General features: G+C 38.1%; 2 protein-coding genes and 1 long non-coding RNA gene across 5 annotated transcripts; 1 reads left to right on the forward strand and 2 right to left on the reverse strand.

Moving 5' to 3' along the window:
- The first annotated feature begins 2280 nt into the window (after positions 1-2280).
- Positions 2281-7700, forward strand: LOC103411445 (heat shock 70 kDa protein 15-like). Of its 3 annotated transcripts, none has more exons than XM_029108385.2 (10): positions 2281-2818; positions 3560-4747; positions 4880-5107; positions 5213-5308; positions 5396-5617; positions 6055-6249; positions 6334-6480; positions 6597-6746; positions 6826-6956; positions 7114-7700. In XM_029108385.2, the coding sequence occupies exons 2-10, from the start codon at positions 3578-3580 to the stop codon at positions 7340-7342; spliced, it is 2568 nt and encodes an 855-aa protein (XP_028964218.2). In that variant the 5' UTR covers positions 2281-2818; positions 3560-3577; the 3' UTR covers positions 7343-7700. The 3 variants fall into 3 exon arrangements, with proteins under 3 accessions (XP_028964218.2, XP_028964217.2, XP_028964216.2); XM_029108384.2 differs by having other exon boundaries at positions 2293-2823; XM_029108383.2 differs by having other exon boundaries at positions 2312-2828.
- Positions 7701-9090: 1390 nt separating this feature from the next.
- On the reverse strand, positions 9091-11139 carry LOC103426392 (uncharacterized). Its single transcript, XR_011571456.1, has 2 exons — positions 10916-11139; positions 9091-10598 (listed from the first exon to the last, which is right to left on the reverse strand). It is a non-coding gene; the product is annotated as an uncharacterized lncRNA (long non-coding RNA).
- A 7525-nt stretch (positions 11140-18664) lies between these two features.
- LOC139187820 (MAR-binding filament-like protein 1) lies at positions 18665-19514 on the reverse strand. The gene is made up of 2 exons (XM_070804424.1): positions 19245-19514; positions 18665-18898 (listed from the first exon to the last, which is right to left on the reverse strand). Exons 1-2 carry the CDS (start codon positions 19512-19514, stop codon positions 18665-18667), a joined length of 504 nt encoding a protein of 167 aa, XP_070660525.1.
- Between the last annotated feature and the right edge of the window lie 884 nt (positions 19515-20398).

Here is a 20398-nt window from a genome sequence, read left to right on the forward strand (position 1 = left end):
AAATAACGTAAATAGCTCAAAAATATAAGGAACTAACTAAGAAAAGACGAGTGAATTCGAAGAAAAAATATATATAAATATGATCCGATCAACTTGGTCCACTCACCTTTTCTATTTTGTGCCCCCTCAGGACATAGAATCGAGGCGTACAATCTCGGCGTCAAGGCACTCCGCATTGGCATCTTCGAGTCCTCTCAGTGTATGACCTATTCCTTTGTTCATTCAATTTTATATTATTTCTCTTTAGTGTTCTAGATTAGTTGTATGCTCTAAACTCATTCCTTATTTGCATATACATTGTATTTAAATTTATAAGTCTTATTTGTATTCATTGGTTCTCATGCATATTAGTATGACTCGTCACATTTGGGTGTTGGTCAGCACGTGCCTACCCGGGTGTTTGGAGGATATTGGGGTCGAGCATGTCATTATTGGCTTTTCATTTGTGATTGGACATTTCTTTCATGAGCTCAATTGACATATCATCTATTTTGTTTAATTGGCACATCATTCATTTTAAATCCTTGGTCTTGGCCATGACAAAATGGGGGAGTAAAATTTTGTGTGTTTCTTACCCTTGCAAGCCTTTTACCCATGATGAATTTCACTTGTTCTTGTCAAGAGTTGTTCTTTTGCAAGAGTTGTTACTTGGTTGTTACTTGGTCTTCTTCTGTTGATTGATGTTCTCTTGAGTGTGGGTGTTGAGTGAAATTAGTTATAGGCTTGGGGTATTTTGTCAAGGAAAGCCAAATGGGGAGATTGTGAAGTCTAGATCTATTATTTGGCTTCCCTTGTCAAAAATTGTAAATGTTACCACACATGCTCATAATTTAAAGTTAGGATACAATGCTGATATGGGATTTCTATTGAGATTGAACTTGTCAAAGCACCAGCCTTATACACTACGACATGTTTGAATCATACATTTGCATATCAAGCTTATTTTTCCAGATTCCTTTTGTTTAGTGTAGTTGTCTAGTAAAAAAATTTGTATGTTATCCAGTTGTCTAGGCACACAAATTAAGACAGCCCACATGGGCCATCTGACACTTTTTCCCAAAAATAGATTTTCAGCCCTAGATCTTTCCATATTGATTTTACACATCACACGTGCCTTTTCATCCCCTCTCTTTGTCTGAAACTCAGCCATCTTTATAAAGTCATTCTAGGGTTCATTTGTTGTTGGGATTTTGAGATTGGAAAAGTTTTTAAGAGTTTTATTTTCATCTCCATCTCAGATCTCCTAGGAGCATCAAGTATATTCTCTGTGTAATGTTCTTCATTGAATATTTCTAAACCTATCTTTGAATTGCTTACTTAAATTCATTTTATATGCTCATTTGTTTTGGCTAGAAGTTTTACATTTTTAGAAAAGAGTTGATTTTAGCTTTGAGCTACCTCTTGTGTTCTTACTTGAAAACCTTAACTACAAAATCACACTCATGCACTAAATACCCACATCATTGCATATTAGGGTAGCATTGTTTTTGTGATTTTGATTTTTGTTTTAGGTCAAGTTTTTCCAAGTTTCAAATCTGTGAACTGACATGTTTTGGATTCTCATCAGTTTCATCTTTCAAGTGTTTGACGGGTGAAACTGAATAGACATCGAATCCAGATTTGCATATCATTGTCATATCATCATATGCATAGTTTGTGTGTTGGTTTCGGTGCCACAAGGTGAAGAGTTTAGGAAAAGCTGTCATCTTGTGAAGACTAAAGAAAACACTATTTCGGTGTCACAAGGTGAAGAGCTTAGGAGGAGCTGCCACTTCGTGAAGACCGAAGAAATCCATCTTGTGTAATGCAAGGTTGCACAAAGGTAAAACTGCTATGTAGATAGGGATCTAAGAATTAAGCTTGGGTGGTCTTTGTACAAACATTTGTTTACACTAGTGGCAAAAAGCTTTCAACCTTTTATGTTTAAATTGTACAAATTAAACATTTCATCTATAAACCTTTTCCAACCTCTATGTTCTCAATAATGTTAATGTTATGTGATACCATTTTTACATCTTTCAAACATAGTGTTTAATATAGTTTTCAAACCTCTGGCAACGCGCGTGTGACCCATTCTAGAATATATTAAATGACATGAGGTTTACATGCACACTATCAACGAAATTAAAACTTGAGCAATGAAGTTTCCATAATGCCGGCTCTTGACACCCTTGAGTTTTATTTCCAACTCGCATCTATGTTGATTTTCACTCATAGAGATAATAGGGAGAACCAAGTAGGCAGGACATACTTGTCTGCTCTCCACTTTTCTTTTCATTCATATTCTTCGTTGTGGTCGTTCTAAATTCACATCAAGCCATTATCAAGGATAGGGTAACCTGCACAGGTGAGGGGGGCCTTGTATTCAATTGAACGTTAATGATCTGAGTTACTTGGAGAGCTTTACTATATATGTTAAGGTGGGGGGGCCATGTGCATCCATCTTGGTTTCAACTGCAAAACTGATGTCTGATCGGGTACTAGTATGTGCATACATCACACTTCCCACAACAGATATATAAAGAATACTCTACCTCTTTCTCACTCATTTCGCAAGTCCAAAAGATCTTTCCAGAAGAACAAGTCTCTCACCGGACTCCTCTAGAACCACTTGACCTCGGATGCTATAAAACCCAACACCAATTCCCAACATTAAAAAAAAACACGCCCCCTCTCTCTCTCTCTCTCTCTCTCGCAACCTTCTCTGTTTCTCCACAAAAGCGTTCCCGCAGAGGCTTCGAGAAACCCTACCGAAGCTCTCTCTCTCTCCTCCCTCTCGCTCCTCGCGTCCTCAGACTCTCTGTGGATCTCCCTCGAGGTACGGTACGGTACGCTCCCTAAAACCCTAGACTTTGCATCGGATCAGATCTCTATGTGAATATGTTGTTAGATCTGATGTAGATTTTACTGTTTCCCGATTTGGATATTTTACCCTGGATTTAGCCTCGGTGGGGTTTTAAGTGTTGAACTGCCTCACTTTCTGCTTCGATTCAATTTTTTGCTTAAATCTTTTGGGGTGTCTATATTTGGGTTTGAGCTAGATTCGGTGAATATATGATTACATTAGTTTGAGCAGATTCTGGTAATTAGATAATCATGGGGTTTATAGACTGCTTGGGTGATTAGCGTTGGTTGGAATTTGCAATTAGGATTGGTTAATTTTTTTTTTTTTTTTAAACATTATTGTTTTGTATGTTATGTAATTTTAATGGGGACAGAGGGGTTTTTATCCACGATTTGCGGAGGTTTAATTTGTGGTCTTATTTTTCTGTTTCCTTTAGCTACTGTATTATTTATTTATGATACTGTAATCACCGTGAGGACGGTGAAGATATTCATCTTCCGATTTTGGTTGTTTCTATGATTGAATGGTAGTTTCCCTTGTGCTTTGTTTGAACTGGTGTTGTTTATTTGGAATTGAGTTCCAGTTGTTTAGTGTATGTGGGTTCTTGCTTGATTTGGAATTTCAGTTTCAGTTGTTTAGTGAATGTGGGTTCTTACTTGATTTGGAATTTTAGTTTCGGTTGTTTACTAAATGTGGGTCTTATTTATTTTCCAGACTTAAAATTCTGCAAGGATGAGCGTGGTGGGGTTTGATTTTGGCAATGAGAGCTGCATTGTAGCCGTAGCCAGGCAGAGGGGTATTGACGTTGTGCTCAATGATGAGTCCAAACGTGAAACTCCGGCCCTTGTTTGTTTCGGTGAGAAGCAGCGGTTCATTGGGACAGCTGGGGCTGCTTCCGCATTGATGAACCCCAAGAACACAATTTCCCAGATTAAACGCTTGATTGGTAAGCAATTCTCTGATCCTGTGTTGCAGAGGGATATCAAGTCATTGCCTTTTGCTGTTTCTGAAGGGCCTGATGGATATCCATTGATTCATGCCCGTTATTTGGGAGAAGCAAAGACATTTACACCTACCCAAGTTCTTGGAATGCTGTTTTCTGATCTGAAAATCATAGCCGAGAAGAATCTCAATGCAGCTGTTGTCGATTGCTGTATTGGGATTCCAGTGTATTTCACTGATCTCCAAAGAAGAGCTGTTATGGATGCAGCAAAAATTGCTGGATTGAACCCTCTTCGCTTGTTCCATGAAACTACAGCAACTGCTTTGGCTTATGGTATTTACAAGACGGATTTACCAGAAAATGACCAATTGAATGTTGCCTTTGTTGATATTGGGCATGCTAGCATGCAAGTTTGCATTGCTGGTTTTAAGAAAGGGCAGCTGAAAATATTGGCTCATTCCTTTGACCAGTCTTTGGGAGGTAGGGACTTTGATGAAGTACTGTTCCACCACTTTGCAGCAAAATTCAAGGAAGAGTACAAAATTGATGTTTTACAGAATGCAAGGGCTTGCCTTCGCCTTCGTACTGCTTGTGAGAAGTTGAAGAAGATGCTTAGTGCAAATCCTATGGTACCTTTGAATATAGAGTGTTTAATGGAAGAAAAGGATGTTAGGGGAATTATTAAGCGGGATGAATTTGAGCAGATTAGTATTCCTATTTTGGAACGTGTGAAGGGACCTTTGGAGAAGGCCCTTCTTGATGCACAGCTTTCAATAGAGGACATTCACACAGTTGAGGTTGTTGGTTCAGGCTCTCGTGTTCCTGCTATAATCAAGATATTGACAGATTTCTTCAAAAAGGAGCCTAGGCGAACTATGAATGCAAGTGAGTGCGTTGCCAGGGGTTGTGCTTTGCAATGTGCAATTCTTAGTCCAACATTCAAAGTTAGAGAGTTTCAGGTGAGTTTAACTCTTGCTTTGTCGGTGAATTTGTTTCCATTAGTTGAACCAATCTGTATATTGTCTGACCTGCTGGCTTTTGCAAAAAATTATGTTTTGTTATTAACTAATGCTATCCCATTTAATATGAAGGTTAATGAGAGCTTCCCATTTTCAATTTCCTTGTCCTGGAAAGGTTCTGGTCCAGACGCTCAGAATGGAGCAGCTGAGAACAACCAGAATACCCTTGTTTTCCCCAAGGGAAATCCTATCCCAAGTATCAAGGCCCTTACATTTTACAGATCGAGCACTTTTTCAGTTGATGTCCAGTATGCTGATGTTAGTGATTTGCAGGCACCTGCAAAAATCAGCACATATACGGTGAGTGAATATTGGATCTTAAACTTGTGCACTCTAATTTCTGTCAACGCTATTAGGTCATCTGCCAGATATTTCCTAACATTCTACTACACTATACATGTGCAGATTGGTCCTTTCCCGTCTGTTAAAAGTGAGCGAGCAAAACTAAAGGTCAAAGCTCGCCTAAATCTGCATGGGATTGTGTCTGTAGACTCAGCAACTGTAAGATTGTTAAAAGCATTTTGTGCTTCTAGATGTCTTTGGTTGATTATCTTTCTAACTCTATTTGTTTTTCTTCACGTGCTGTAGCTTTTGGAAGAAGAAGAAATTGAGGTTCCTGTCACAAAAGAGCAAACAAAGGAGGCTGCTAAGATGGAGACTGATGAGGCACCCAGTGATGTGGCTCCCCCAAGTACCGAAGAGACTGATGTTAGCATGCAAGATGCTAAGGACACTGCTGATGCTCCAGGTGCTGAAAATGTTGTTCCCGAGTCCGGGGAAAAGCCTGCGCAAATGGAAACTGATGCGAAGGTCAGTCGTCATGATTCATGTGTTTTTTCCATTTGTTATTTTCGTGGACCGCAACATTTGTGTTTTTTTTTTTGGGGGGGGGGGCAATAGTGCTTAGCTACTCAATTTGAGTCAGTTATATGTGGGACTAAGGAAATGAATGACTTATGCCTAACTTTCTACACTTTGCTGTGATATAGTCCACTTGTGCTAAGCTTTTCCGTGATCATTCTTTTCATGTTCAATCACGTTAACTATAGGGAAGGGTTGGCAAAAGTCATCATAATCTTTTAACCCATAATCTACATTTAATGTCACTACAGAGAAGAGAAAGGATGATGGACTGTACTGAGTGTTGTTTAAAAATTCAGTTTTGGAATGGTCAAATGCTATCAGTGGTTTTATTTGGTTCTATTTGTGGGTTCTGTACTCTTAATGTCTTGGTTTTTGCGATGCAGGCTGATGCTAAAAAGATAAAGGTAAGGAAAACAAACATTCCTGTGACAGAGTTAGTTTATGGAGGGATGCCACTAAATGAAGTGCAGAAGGCAATTGAGAAGGAGTTTGAAATGGCCTTACAAGACCGTGTTATGGAAGAAACAAAAGACAAGAAAAATGCTGTCGAGGCATACGTCTATGACATGAGAAACAAGGTAGTTTGCTTGTATGTTCGCAACACATTTTCCTTTTTATTTTACCATTTTTTTTTTTACTAAATTTCTCTTTTGTATTGCCAGCTCAATGACAAGTATCATGAATTTGTCACTGAATCTGAGAGGGAAGCGTTTATTGCTAGACTTCAGGAGGTGGAGGACTGGCTGTATGAAGATGGTGAAGACGAAACCAAAGGAGTTTACATTGCCAAACTTGAGGAGCTGAAGAAGGTGAGGATTTTCTTCTTTTTAATGTGTTTTGGTGCGAAGTTCTCTGTTTTCTCTTGTCCAACTTGATGTCGTTGGTTTTGATTCTTTTGAGCATCGGTGGTTTTTTCAAATTGCAGCAAGGTGACCCCATTGAAGAGCGAGTCAAGGAGCATGCGGAGAGGGGAACAGTGGTTGATCAACTTGCTTACTGTGTCAATAGTTACAGAGAAGCTGCAGCATCAAATGATGCAAAATTTGAACACATTGATCTGGCCGATAAACAGAAGGTAAGGGACTCGATGAGCTGTCTTCCCCTTCCCCAGTCTCCACCTTTTCAACTCACAATATTCTTTTTGTGTTGTTTAGGTATTGAACGAGTGTGTTGAAGCCGAGGCCTGGTTAAGAGAGAAAAAGCAACAACAGGATCTGCTCCCCAAATATGCCAACCCAGTACTCTTATCAGCTGATGTGAGACGGAAGGCTGAAGCAGTTGACAGGTACTATTTCTTGCATGGATAAATTTGTTTTCTTTGGTTAGTTGACGAACTGGTTGTCTTAGACAACAAGAACCTATTGCTTATTCATAAAGTCTTTTGGAAGCCTTTGGGATATCTGACAGTGGTAACCTTTTCTTATATCCACTTTTGTTGACAGGTACTGCAGACCGATAATGACGAAACCCAAACCAGCACCAGCCAAGCCAGCTGCTCCTGAAACTCCACGAACCCCACCTCCTCAGGGAAGTGAGCAACCTCAGGGCAGAGATGCAGATGCCAATCCCGGCCCCATGGAGAATCCTGCTGATGGCGACAATGAGGCCCCACAGGCTACTACAGAACCAATGGAAACCGACAAGCCAGAAGCTCCACAAAGTTCTGCGTAGTTCTGTAGAGTATCCGCCTTTCTATGGTTCTTATGGCGTTTCATTTGATTCTTTAGCATAATACACTTCCATTTTGAGCCTTAAAACACGGTTTGGACGGAGAGGGAGAGGCCCGTGGTGTGCTAAATGGATGATATACCTCTAGGTGTAAAGCCTTTTATCTGCTTGTGGTCTGTCAGTTTTTAATTATTGGTACAATCGGTCTCTAGAATTCCGGATTTTTTGAAGAGAAGTTTTGCCCTCGGGGTCTCTTTCCCCCCTTATGATGGGATGGAGACCGATTCGTTTTCATTCTAATCTTGTTTTACATATGTCATTGATACTCTTTCTTCCTATATCTTTGAACTTATCTCCAAAATTGCTCGATTTTGTTCTGCGAATTTTGCATTGATGCTCTTGAGGACAGGTTTTGAATTTTATAGTAGCATTTTGTTGGCATACGAATATATGCGTCAAGGTTCTTCGTCGGTGCAACATTCAGTGCGCCTTCGTTGACGCCCGGTGGAAGTGTGGGTTTAGGTCTGAGACTGGCTTTTCGATTTCCGTTCTCACCGGCAAAGATGAGGACTGATATGATAGATGAAGCACATTCCTTGCTTAAAGTCATGGAAGAAAACGACCTAAACTCACATAATATCATTTTTAACGGCTTGGCTAGGATGGGTGGCCCAAATCAAGCTTTGGAAATGTTTGCCAAAACGAAGCATTCTAAGATTGAACCGGATGCAGTTACTTATAACACTATTCTTGGTCGTCTAAGCTGAGCTGGTTTGCTTGAAGAGGCTGCAAAGCTGATGAAAGGGATTCGACAGGATTTGAATATGATCTCAATACTTACTCATCAATTCTTGAGGCGGTTGGCAAGGTCGATGATATTCATAAGTCTTCCTTAATGGCACTACATACAGCCGGTTTTAATCATTGTTTAGAATTTAGGATGGTTGGAGACTTTCTTAAGAACAAGCAGAGTGTGAACTCACTCATGAGTGACTAATTCTTTCGCAGGTCATACACCCTATTAATTGACAGCTTAGCAGCATTGCATCCTATAGATTTTTAGTATCGTCGAGGTTGGGAACTTGGCAAAGAAAGGAAAAAACTACTGGTCGTTATAAAGACGATGCGTTATAGAACTTCCTCTTGTACCGAAATTGGAAAAGATGGCACCCTACGACCTGAATAAGGGTTGCGGTTTGGCTTCATAATCTGCACAGCCTCATGTTACTTATCCAAGAGCTGGACAAATTCAGCTCATTACTGCTGAAAAGGGTAGCAATTTTGATGCTCCTCATTAAGCCATCTAACGTTCCAAACCATGTATTTGCAATTTTTCGTATTCGAGCTATCTACACTCCCAACTAAATATTTACAATTTTTTGTGCTCTCACAAGTGTGGAGTGTAGCCGGCTGCCCAAGGAGTGTTAGAAAAACAAGCCTTTCAAACATCACTTACTCCTTAATTTTCGTCTTTGATGACCATTTGGTTTTTAGTTTTTATTTTTTGTGCTAAAGATATAAAAGAAATAGATGGGAGAAATGAAGAACAGAAAAGGATGAAGGGAGGTGGTGAAAGGGAGAACTCAAAGATGTTATATGAAATCGCATCATTACATATACGTTCCTTTCATATTTTTTCACCGTCACTCTCTCTCCCATGTATCTATAACACGAATGAAAACTAATAACTAAAAATTAAAAACGAAATTGTTATTTGATAGGCCCTTATCATATTACCCCAATCCCAGTAGTAATACGAAATATTTAATTTCTAATTACCATATCTGATACAAAATCAACAACTTATTTCCTCAAAAGAAATATAAAGGGGATAACGTCTTCCCCAATTGATACAACAGCTTGCAGTTAACATAATCCATTAATATTACAGATAGATACCGATATTACCCGCTAGCATTTTTGGCAGAGTTATCATTCTCCTCGTCATCGTCCTGCCATATTTTCGCTATCTCAGCCTGCGCTATCTCCATAATCTGCCTCTTATGCAGTTCAAGTCTCTGTGGCAATCCATTCTCATCTTCTCTAGTTCCACCATTTGCTTCCTTTTACTATTTTCAATCTTCTCATGTATGTCGCTGAACTTTTGAATGGAATCAGCAAGCAATCTAAAGGAACCCCGATCATCATTCTCCCTTCCATACCTTCTCGTCTTGGGTGGTAGCCCATCTGAATCGTCATCCCCTCCCTCAGCTGATTCAGAATTCCCTGGACTATCCCTCATCTCATCCAACCCATTTGCACGGTTTAAATACATTTTAGGGTTCATGAAAACATACTCCCCTGAGTCCAAACCACAAGAGAGGCCGGCTTGCTGTTGTAATGATGACATAAACATATCCATCTTTGTGAAGTAAACCCACTTACTAGTGGCACCACTAGACTTTGCGAACTTGGCCCTCTCCTTCTTGTACTTTTTCTTCAACCTATCCAACTGATTGCGACATTGTGTGTCTGTCTTTTCAATCTTGGACACCTCTGATACTTTCTCTGCAACCTCTTGCCACTCCTCAGAGCGAAGACTCTTTTTTCCACGTTGAAGGAACCGGTCACCCCAAGCATCTAGTAACACAAAGTCTCACGTTCAATCCAATCTGTAAGCACATTTCGACCACCAATTGATTGTCTTGGAGCAGAGGGTGCAACGGCAAGAGGAGGAGGAGCTGGCAAACGAGGATCAAATTCATAACTTGAAATCAAACTCTTTAACTTACGCTTCTTTGGGTGAGTTTTCAAATCATCATCATCTAGCCTTCTAACCATCATCTTCATCATCCTCTTCATCATCACTATCATCCTCGTGATCATCATCCCCAACACCTTTATGAACAGAAGGATAGCCATTTTGACCATTGTTATCTTCTTTTTCCTCACCCAATTCTTCATCATCATCAGTCTCATCTTTTTCCTCATCATCGGCATAGTCAGTACCGATTGGCCTAGGATATGGAACACCACCGCGAGCAGGAAGCTTTTGGCGTTGCGAAGAACCATAGCCCTGCTAGTGATTCCCACCATACAGGTTTGGAGGATACCTTGCGTCATTTTCGATGTCATCCATTTCAACACGAACTCAAGATTAACAACAAAACAACCATAAAGAAGATAACTCAGAAAGACTCTAGTTCCTAGTTCGAAACCACCAGTTTTTCCATTTCGGGATTAAGCTCCATACACCCCCATTATTCTTTTTCCCCTCTGGATTCTAAATCCAACCAACAACTTCTCCTCCTTCATAGAACTAAACTAGCTCCAAATCAGCATTTCGTTAAAAAAACACGAAAACAGCAAACCCCACATCAAAATCTTCCTCAAAACAACGTATTGCCCAAAGAAAATCACAATCAGAGAATATATAACACAGTTAGGTCAACAAAATTGGGAAGTAAACCTAAACCCCATCAACCTTCTAGTTAAAATTTCACAAATTTATCTTTCCAAACGCATGAAATCTAAAAACAAAAACAAACCCACGATTCAAATTTTAAAGATTCTTGAGCTAAATTCAAATTCCAAGAGTTTCAAAAACAAGAAATGAATGAAACCCTTAGCTCTTACCTCAAAATCCAAACTTCCCCAGAAATTTGTTGGGTGGAAAGCCAAATTGAAGCTTCCTAAAGAGGTTTAACTCGACATTTGCTAAAAATTTGCAATCAATTGTGTCTTTTTTGGGGAAACTAAGATGGGAAGAAGGGAAAGACAAGAAGGCAGAGAGAGAGAGAGAGAGAGAGGGGGAGTAAAAGAATTGGGGATTAAAGAGGGTCACTGCATCTATACGCGGCACGCCTAACTGCCCGGTACGTTATTTTTCTTGCGGTGCAGATGCCTTCCTGTTGTATTCGGGTGGGCTGGGCCCTGCAGATTTGGGCTTCTTGTAGTTGTGAGTACAGGTCTTATTTTGATTTGGGGTTTTTGTCGGTTTGTCTCCGAACTTGTATAGAGCTGTTAATTTTTTCTCAGAATTTCAATTTTAGCTCATTTCCCACTGAACTTTTATAATTGGCCAATTTCCCCCTAGAACTTTAACTTCAGGCAATCACCCCCTAAATTTTTATAAATAGTCAATTTTTCCCTAGCGTTAGATTTTAAACATTTTCATCCAATTTTTCATTATTGCCCCAATACAGTTGTCATGTGTTGTCTCGTGATGAAAATAGATGGAAAGTTGGATGAAATTTTTTAAAATCTAGCATCAAGGGGAATTGACTATTTATAAAAGTTCAAGGGGATAATCGGCTAAAATTAAAGTTCAAAGGGGAATTGACAGCTCTATACAAGTTCGGGAAGCAAATTGACAAATATGCCTTTGATTTTTACCCATTTTTGGTTTGAAATTTTTGCCAACTTCAGAAATTTGGAAAAAATGTCATTTTCTCAAGGTTTGATAAAGAGATGGCTTAACCGTGGGTTTTCTAGATGTTAGTGATACTTTTAATCATGTCAAATTTTTTCTTGTGGGCTTACATCTTTTGTTCGTATCTCATGATAAAGTTGGTGCGCTCTTATCTCTATGTACTTGACATATTCATTGGCAGTTTTGTGTGCATATTCTTTATAGAAGTGCTCACTAACTACTTGATTATTTGCAGTTTCTCTTTGAGAACGGTGCTGCTTGTATTCAATTCAAAGAGAAGGTGCTCCCTTACTAGTCACATTGGTAGTTTTGTGCAAAAGCATCTCTTATGTGATAGGAATTGAAGATTTTCCTACTTGGCATTTTCTCATCGGTTCACCTACAAAGTAAATAGTAACTACCAACCTGACTTTTCAATGAGCTTGACTATTGCTTTTAGAATATAGCAAAATTCAAAATTCATTATGATAAAACTTGCTATCACTGCATTACAGCAGGCAATGCTGTCAAACTATTACTTTTTCTGAAGAAGGAAATGAACAAAACAAAACTAGCATGATTGTTTACTAACATAAACTCCCAAAATCACTACAATTGCAAATGTTCTATCATGATATACATTATTTATTGGGAGAAAGGAGGAAAAAACCATTTTATGGTAGGAAAATGAGTTAGAATAAAACTAGGTCAAATGTTCGATACTCTTTTATTATAATAAAAAAATGAAACAAGGAACACTCTGAGAAAAATCCTTGCATGCCTATCAAAAACTTGCCGATAATGAGTGAACCAAAATTAATTGGAGTTTGTACTTGAAATTGGATAAAGTAATACACTAGTTATACGATCAGGGTCATCCAATAAATTGGCATTGAACTCACTATTTTCAAGAATCACATATAGTTAATAAGAACAGTGCTAGACGATAACACTAACTATGTCGTCACAAATAAATAATTAAAAGGCTTAAATGTCAAAATGGTCCATGTGTTATAACTATATGGCAAATTTAGTCTCGTGTTTTCGATTTGGCTAATTTAGTCATCGTGTTTGTTTATGTTAGCCAATTAAGGACATTTCATTCAATCTCTTTTAAAATATTCATAAGAAAAATCATATGAGAAATAATTACCCTTTCTCTTTACAGAAAATACAAATCAATGAGAAATAACACATATAAGAAATAACACTTCCAATCTGAAAAATGATTAAGCTTGTGATATAGAAAAGATAGGGGGGTAAAAATATTAGGGAGGAGGTCGGAGAGTTGGAAGGAGAATAATTTTTCTTTTAATTTTTAATTTTATTTCATTTTAAATATTTTAAATCAAATAAATTATAATTTAACAAATAAGTTTAGAATAAGAAAAATTACATATAGAGTATACTTTTAATACTTAATTGTATATTGAGACAACACTTTTTAAACATTTCAAAGAGAGATAAAAGTTAATACATGTGAAAAATGATATCATTGCCTCTTTTTTTTTCTCTAGAGTGTAAGTTACAAAATTACCCTTTATAGTGAAAAAGTCTTTTTCACACTTATATCTCTTCAACCGTTGCTCTTTTCTCTCTTCAAGAAATATTGGTTCCATTTAATTATTCAATTTAATTATTCAAATGAATGAATGAACTTGTGGGTCTACGACCTCTACCCAATTTACCATCCCATTCCCATTCCTAGTTGGACAATTATAGTTCCCATCTAGTTTTACTTATTTGTTAGATGGGTATAATTCCCTTCTTTTTTTCCTTTTCAAGTTAAATGTGCCTTGAAATTGGATTGAAGGATGTTCTTGCTGCTTTATAGTATATGATATTCAAATCAAACACGATTTATCATAGATAACCTTCCATTGACCAATTTAAGATGAGTTTCAAATCAAACAAATTTTGAATTAGAAGACCTTTGCCTTGCTTCTCTCCCAAAAAATTCTACTGTTTTATTTCAATCTCTGTTAACGAAAAAAAATTCTATCAAAAATTCGAATTTGTAAAATGAAAAAAAAAAGTACAAGAACTGGATTTTGCAAATGAAAATTTATCGAACACACCTACGACTTAATAAACCAAAAGATGAATTAGTGAAGTTTTGTTAAGATTGTCATTTATCGTAGATGGATTGAACTGATTCTACAAAAATGGTCGAGGACGGGTTGAACTGCTGCAAAAATGGTCGAAGATGGGTAGTGATTCTAAAAAAATGTCGATGACGGGTTGAATTGATTCTGCAAAAATGGTTGAGGATGGGTTGAACTGATTCTGTAGAAACGTTGAACTGATTCAGCAAAAATGGTTGAGGACAAGTTGAACTGATTCTGCAAAAGCGGTCGATGATGGGATGAACTGATTCTGCAAAACATTGAACTGATTATGTAAAAATGGTAGAGGACGGGTTGAACTAATTTAGCAAAAATGGTCGAGGATGGGTTGAACTGATTCTGCAAAAAAGGTCGAGGACGAGTTGAACTGATTCTGCAAAAATGGTCAAGGATAGGTTGAATTGTAGGAGGAAGGGTTGAACTGATTCTACAAAAACAGTCGAAAATGGGTTGAACTAATTATGCAAAAATGGTTGATGGCATGTTGAATTCACAAAAATGGTCGATGAATGATTGAACTGATTCTGCAAAAATAACTGAGGATGGGTTGGACTAATTTTAGTAATAATGATACAAACTAATTCTGCATATAGTTTCAAAACTGATTTTGCAAAAATAGTCGAAGATGGGTTAATTGTCACAGCCCGTCCCGGGATTCTTTATATCGGGGACGTGAAATGATGGAATTACCCTTGACGGGTATTAAGGTATGTGTGTGTGTGGCATATTATTTGGACTAAATACACATATTTCATAAGCTTTTGGAAAATAATTTAAGTTGGATTAAAATTGGGTTGTAAATTTGTGTGGTTAGTGAATGATATTGTGACTTGTTTTTGGGTGGACTACACAACACACACACAGGACTCCCCTTTCCTTTTCCCCCGTGCTCTCTCTCTCTCCTCTCCGTTTCAATCACTTTCTCCCTCTCGAAACCGTACGGACGAGACCAAATTCCCTCTAAACATCGCGGATCGACGCCAAAAAGGTAAGGTTCTTCATCCTTTCGATCTCCTGAGTCGTTTGGTACTAGTTTTAGAACGAGAAACCTTCGAAATCACGTGAAACCTGAACCCCAGTTTTATGTCACTGTTCATGCATTCGTGATATGTTGATTTTCAGGGAATTCTAAGCTTATAGTGAGCTTAGTGAGGTCCCAAGGAAGCTCGGAGTGCTTCGTTTGAAGGTTTTGGACGTCGGGATCATTGAGTTCGAAATTGGCCGGTTTTCTTGGAATTTCTCGGTGAGATTTTGTAGTTTTTAGAGCCTTAAAGTAGTGTAACGTGAAACTACATGCTTAGGGCTTCATTTTGATATAAAATACGAAGAAAATGGTTGAGAAATGACGGAGAACAAGGAGATTGAAAAATCTCAAGTTTTCCGGCCACCGGAAAAACCAGTCCGGCGAGCTCGAGGTAGGAGACGCGCGTGGGAGGCGCGTGGACCCGTGCCTGTCCAGGCGCGTGGGGGCGTGTGCAGCCTCAGAAAATTTTTCTAAAAATTTCTTGACGTCCATGACGTCGAGTAGGTTGATGTGGTATATTCATATACCCAATTTAAGCACCGTATGAGAAGTTATTACGAATTATCGGTTATGTGCTTCAATTAACGTTTTTATAGTTGTTTCGCATATAGGTGACACTTATCCCAAGGACGAGCGCATCCAGGGACGTCACGGGGGTTATGACCCATCAACTTACCAGTGAGTGGGCAGTATTTCTGTTTATACCTATATACTATTGATATTTTTCCCAGAAATTGAGTTTAAATGAAGTATGTTTTAAAATGCCATGCATGCATATTATGAGAAATATGAATTGATAATTGATGCATATATATATGTGAATTGGTGCTGTTGACGCACATGTGAGTATTATGTTATTCATGTGAATCATTGATGATGTGAATTGCATTGAGAGCTCATAACCTACACCCTTGGTGTTAGTGCTTATATTATTCACCGCACCACACGCTCACCTTGGATCCAAGTAGGTGCATGTCGTATAGACCATGTGAGGGTTCCGACATGCTAGTCGTATAGATCACTAGAGGTGGTTCCGACTAGTAGGTGACCTTAGATTATGCGCGCAGATGATTGAAGAGAGAAGCACTAGAGCGTATTCTTACACCGTTCTTATCGTATAGACTACTTTAGGTAGTTCCGATTTATGTGCAGAGTAGTGCCGTACAGGTCACCGTGGTGATTCCGGCTGGGTTGGATATTGAGCTATAGAATGAACCATACAGGACCAACTGCGGGGTCTCCGGTTGTTTCATTATATCACCTGTTATATTGATGCATCCATATTCTGTCATTGACATTATTGCATGGCATACTTGCTGGATTTTGGTAAAGATTAATGTTTTGAGAGATTTGAACAAATATTATGCTATTATGTTATTTTCTGGGAAAGTATACAGGTTTTACAGTGAGGGGTTAGAAATGTTTTAAATGAAATGTTTTGGAAAACTTTGGTTTTACTGACCCACTCAATTTTGTTTTGCGCCCCTCCAGGTTCTAGTTAGCAGTTGGTGGCTCACGAGGTTTTCTTCGGCATTCTGACAGACTTCCTACATGTAGGACTCACCTGCGGGTGTTGTAATTTAATTATAGTCCTACTTGACTGCACCTAGTATTTATGCTCTGAAATTGTGTACTGCACACTTAAACTCACTCTAGCGTGCTAGTTGGATATTACTGCTAGTAGTTGGTTTTTATTCCTTCGTATTTCTCATAACTTTTGCTTCCGCATCGCACTTTTGGTTACGTCACGCTCACGTGACGGCCATCACACCTTGATTCTTGAATCGGGGTGTGTCATTAAGCTTATGGCACATTAATTTTGTTGGAGTGATGAAGGCTGAGTTATATTATTAGCCCTAAAGCTTTAAGGGTATGACTGATATTTTAAAACATTGTTTCCATGTTTTTGGGATGGGCTTTAGTTGTTTTTTATATTTTTGTTTCTCCTTGACATGCTTAAAAACTAGTAGAGTTTCTTGAAATATAGTATTGTCTCTCTATATAGAGCTCCCTTTTTTTTCTATTATAAATAAACGGTCCAAATTTAATTTAGAGTTTCTTATTATATAGTCCTCAAATTGAAGATTATATTATAGAAACTTTTCCATTCCATTGGAGATGTTCTAAGAAAGACGTCCATCACTTCTACCCCTTGTATGATTTTATTTTGGGTGCTTAGTTTTGTTTCTAACCTCAACAGAATAAAGTTAGAGAAATTGAATTATATGGTTTTACAAGAGATAATCCTGAAGTGGGAACGAAACTCCCATGAAAAAATGTATAATAACTTAAATAAGTATGGTGGCATAATGTTTAGTTTATACATGTGTTTTCATTTGATTAATCAATTAAGTAAAATCTTTTTTAAACTAGAACCAGATTGTAGTAAAAATTAGAAAAACGAGTTACCAAGTGAAGAGAAGACCGCATAGCGCAGTGGATTAGCGCGTTTGACTTCGGATCAAAAGGTCGCGGGTTTGCCTCCCACCAATACTTCATTTGTAGATATTCTTAATTTTTTGTTTCACGGAAATAGCAGCTGCATGTTCAGTTTATTCACCACCCACTTTATTCTCACATGGTTCAATTTGTGGATGTAATTATTTCCATTGGATTTTAATTCCGTATCTCCACAATCACAATGCAGCAGAAACAGTTTGTAAATTTTCTGGGGTTTGAGGCATTGAGCTGCCTGGTCTAAGCATAAATGTAGGACTTTAATAGAACGGACAATCGGAGACATGAGTGAATTAGACTACAATTCTTTTTCTGAGTGTGCTGTGCAGTCACTGACTGACTGCATGAAGAATTTGAATTGGTGCCGGAGTACTGATACATTTATTTCCAACAATGTCAAATTAGGAAATACGAAAAGAAACAATCGTGCATTGGATGAGTAGGGTTGTGTAGGGATTTTCAAGTTAAACACGGATAATCCAAGAACCTCGTCCTCAAGTACAATCTATTCATACAGATACTCAAGTAGAGATGCAGAAACTTGTAAGAACATATTGAATATTGAATCTTCTATAAATCCACTGAACTCCACGATCGATACTATACACTGAACATGTGTGTACAAGGGAATCACATTCGGACTCAAGATCTGTGTTACATACAAATCATTTTCACTACTCCCTCAACGTCCTACTTGTATAATGCATTTGATATCGGGGAAAATTTTTGAAGTCCAAGAGGAAGAGAGCCAAAGAACAACTGGCTTCAAAGGATGATGGTATAGGAAGACTCAAAATAATCGGAAAAGAAGATTACCGCAATTAAAATAGTTCACTATCTTTACTCGGCAACCTTTTTCCTCCTACCACCACGTCTTGGAGTAAGAGTGACAAGCTCTTCAGCCTCTTCCGGTGGTTGCTAATTATTTACAAGGTCTTTTGACGAATTATAATTAATTTATAATTAATTGATAATTAAAGCACATCCAAAGCCCAACTCCAAGGGTGAGCCCAATTTTATTCTCCAAGGTCCATCACTCCAATCACTTTCTATAAGGGACAAAGCCTTATAAAGTAAGGAAACCTTGTGGTGGTGAGCAATGTGGGACAATGAAATTCTACTCAAAATTTCCAACAATTTGTCTTCTTCAGAAGTTCTTTTGCTGCAGAAAGCTCACCAGCAACCGCATCACCACTTAACATAGCCTCATCAAGGGTCCTCTGTAGTGATTCCCTAACTCCAGTAAACTCGGCCCGAACCCTAGAGATCTCAGCTTCAAGTTTCGTGTACAAAGTTTTTGACTATTTTAATTGATTTTCCATATTGGAAGCTTAACTTCTTGATTTTGCAAGAGCTTCTTGAGTGCTCTAGAGTTCATGTTTCAAATTCGTTTCAATTTTCAATTCTCTATCCAGAAGTTCCTTTAAGTTTTCATTCTCTCGGGTCAAATTAGCAATTAATTCTTTGTTTCTACTTGTGTCACTCAGAGCAAGTTCAAGCTTTTCCTTTAGCTGTTGAAATTTCTCTTCCCTTTCTCCCAAAAGCTTAGCATCCAAATCCGCCTTTCTACAGGAGGATGTTTTCAGATTATTGTATTCCTCCTGAATAGATGAAACTCCCTCTTCGAATCATCTAATTCAGAAGTTAAAGAACTAACTGTTGCATTCAGTTCATCGAGAGAGGAATTCTTCAATTCTAATTCCTTTTGATTTTTCAAGAGTTCATCTTTCAACATTTGACTATCTGAAAGTGCATTGGTTAGTTCATCCATCATTTGATTGTAGGTAGCTTTCAAGTCCCTCAACTCCAAATCTTTTTCGGCAAGGAATAGCCAAGACTTCAGACATTGTTTTCTGTATCCTTGATTTCTGAATTAAGCTAATCAATCATCCCCTGTAGGACTTCAATTGAGTTTTGCTTTTCCTTCAAATTCTCTTCAAGTACTACCTTTTCTTCTCCGGCCTTTGAAAGGTTGGTTTTAATACTGTCAATTTGAATTTTAAGCTCCTCAATCAATTTCTTTTCACCATTTAACTCCTTTCCTAAGCTTGCAATTGTACTTTTTGCCAAACTCAGTTCGCTTGTTAAAGAATTTTGCTCTTCCTTTGCCTTTGCAAGTTGCTTGCTCCATTCTTCTTGTTCACCTAGTAACTGAGATTCATAGCTCTTCCCCAATGAAACAATAGAAGCTTCCTTTTCTTTCAGCTTGGTCTTCATCTATGCATTTTTAACCAAAGTAAATGTGGGTTAAATCAAACAAAGTATCTAAAAGTATTTTTATGAATAGAACCCAAATGTAAATGTGTGTAAAAGGGAATCACATTCGGACTCAAGATCTGTGTTACATAAAAATCATTTTCACTAGTCCCTCAACGTCCTACTTGTATAATGCATTTGATATAGGGGAAATTTTTTTAAGTCCAAGAGGAAGAGAGCCGAAGAACAACTGGCTTCAAAGGATGATGGTACAGGAAGACTCAAAATAATCGGGAAAAGAAGATTACCACAATTAAAATAGTTCACTATCTTTACTCGGCAGCCTTTTTCCTCCTACCACCACGTCTTGGAGTAACAGTGATAGATGTGGAGCCAAAAATAATCACAAGGCAACACGTGGATTTTTGGACAAAAGAGGACAAAATTACCCTCAAGGCACACTGTATTTCCTACGCGCGAGCAGTGGACAATCATTGGTCAATCAAGCCAAGAGTGCCGAAAATAGGTAACAAATCCAAAGTTATTTCATCCATCCTCATCCTATATTGTCCACAGGGTAATTATTTCATAACCTTCAAAACATACCTTATAAATTGTGTTAATTGCCAAATAAATCACCCATTACACTAAAAAATTACCCAAAAGGCCGGCCATTCTCTCTCCCAAGAGAGCCGGCCATGCTCTATATATTGAACCCCATTTTCTCTAAAAAGCTAAGTACACACTCTTGCAAAACTCCAAAAACTCTTTAAACACTTTTCTCTCTAAATTCTAACTTTGGCATCAGAGGTTCTTCGGCCAAAGCCCCCCCATTCATCGTGGGCGCGTGAGGCTTTTGGCCTTAACTAAATGTGTTAATTGTTTTGTAGGTGCAATTTTGTCCA

This window comes from Malus domestica, chromosome 09 (genome assembly GCF_042453785.1).
Source record: "Malus domestica chromosome 09, GDT2T_hap1".
NCBI classification, from domain to species: Eukaryota; Viridiplantae; Streptophyta; class Magnoliopsida; order Rosales; family Rosaceae; genus Malus; species Malus domestica.

Coding starts and splice junctions, on each gene's coding strand:
- LOC139187820 (XM_070804424.1), bottom strand. CDS start 19,514: ATGAAGACCAAGCTGAAAGAAAAGGAAGCTTCTATTGTTTCATTGGGG. Junction 18,899..19,244: donor CAAAGGCCGGAGAAGAAAAG/GTAGTACTTGAA, acceptor TCATCTATTCAG/GAGGAATACAATAATCTGAA.
- LOC103411445 (XM_029108385.2), top strand. CDS start 3,578: ATGAGCGTGGTGGGGTTTGATTTTGGCAATGAGAGCTGCATTGTAGCC. Junction 5,309..5,395: donor TGTCTGTAGACTCAGCAACT/GTAAGATTGTTA, acceptor CACGTGCTGTAG/CTTTTGGAAGAAGAAGAAAT. Junction 5,618..6,054: donor AAATGGAAACTGATGCGAAG/GTCAGTCGTCAT, acceptor TTTGCGATGCAG/GCTGATGCTAAAAAGATAAA.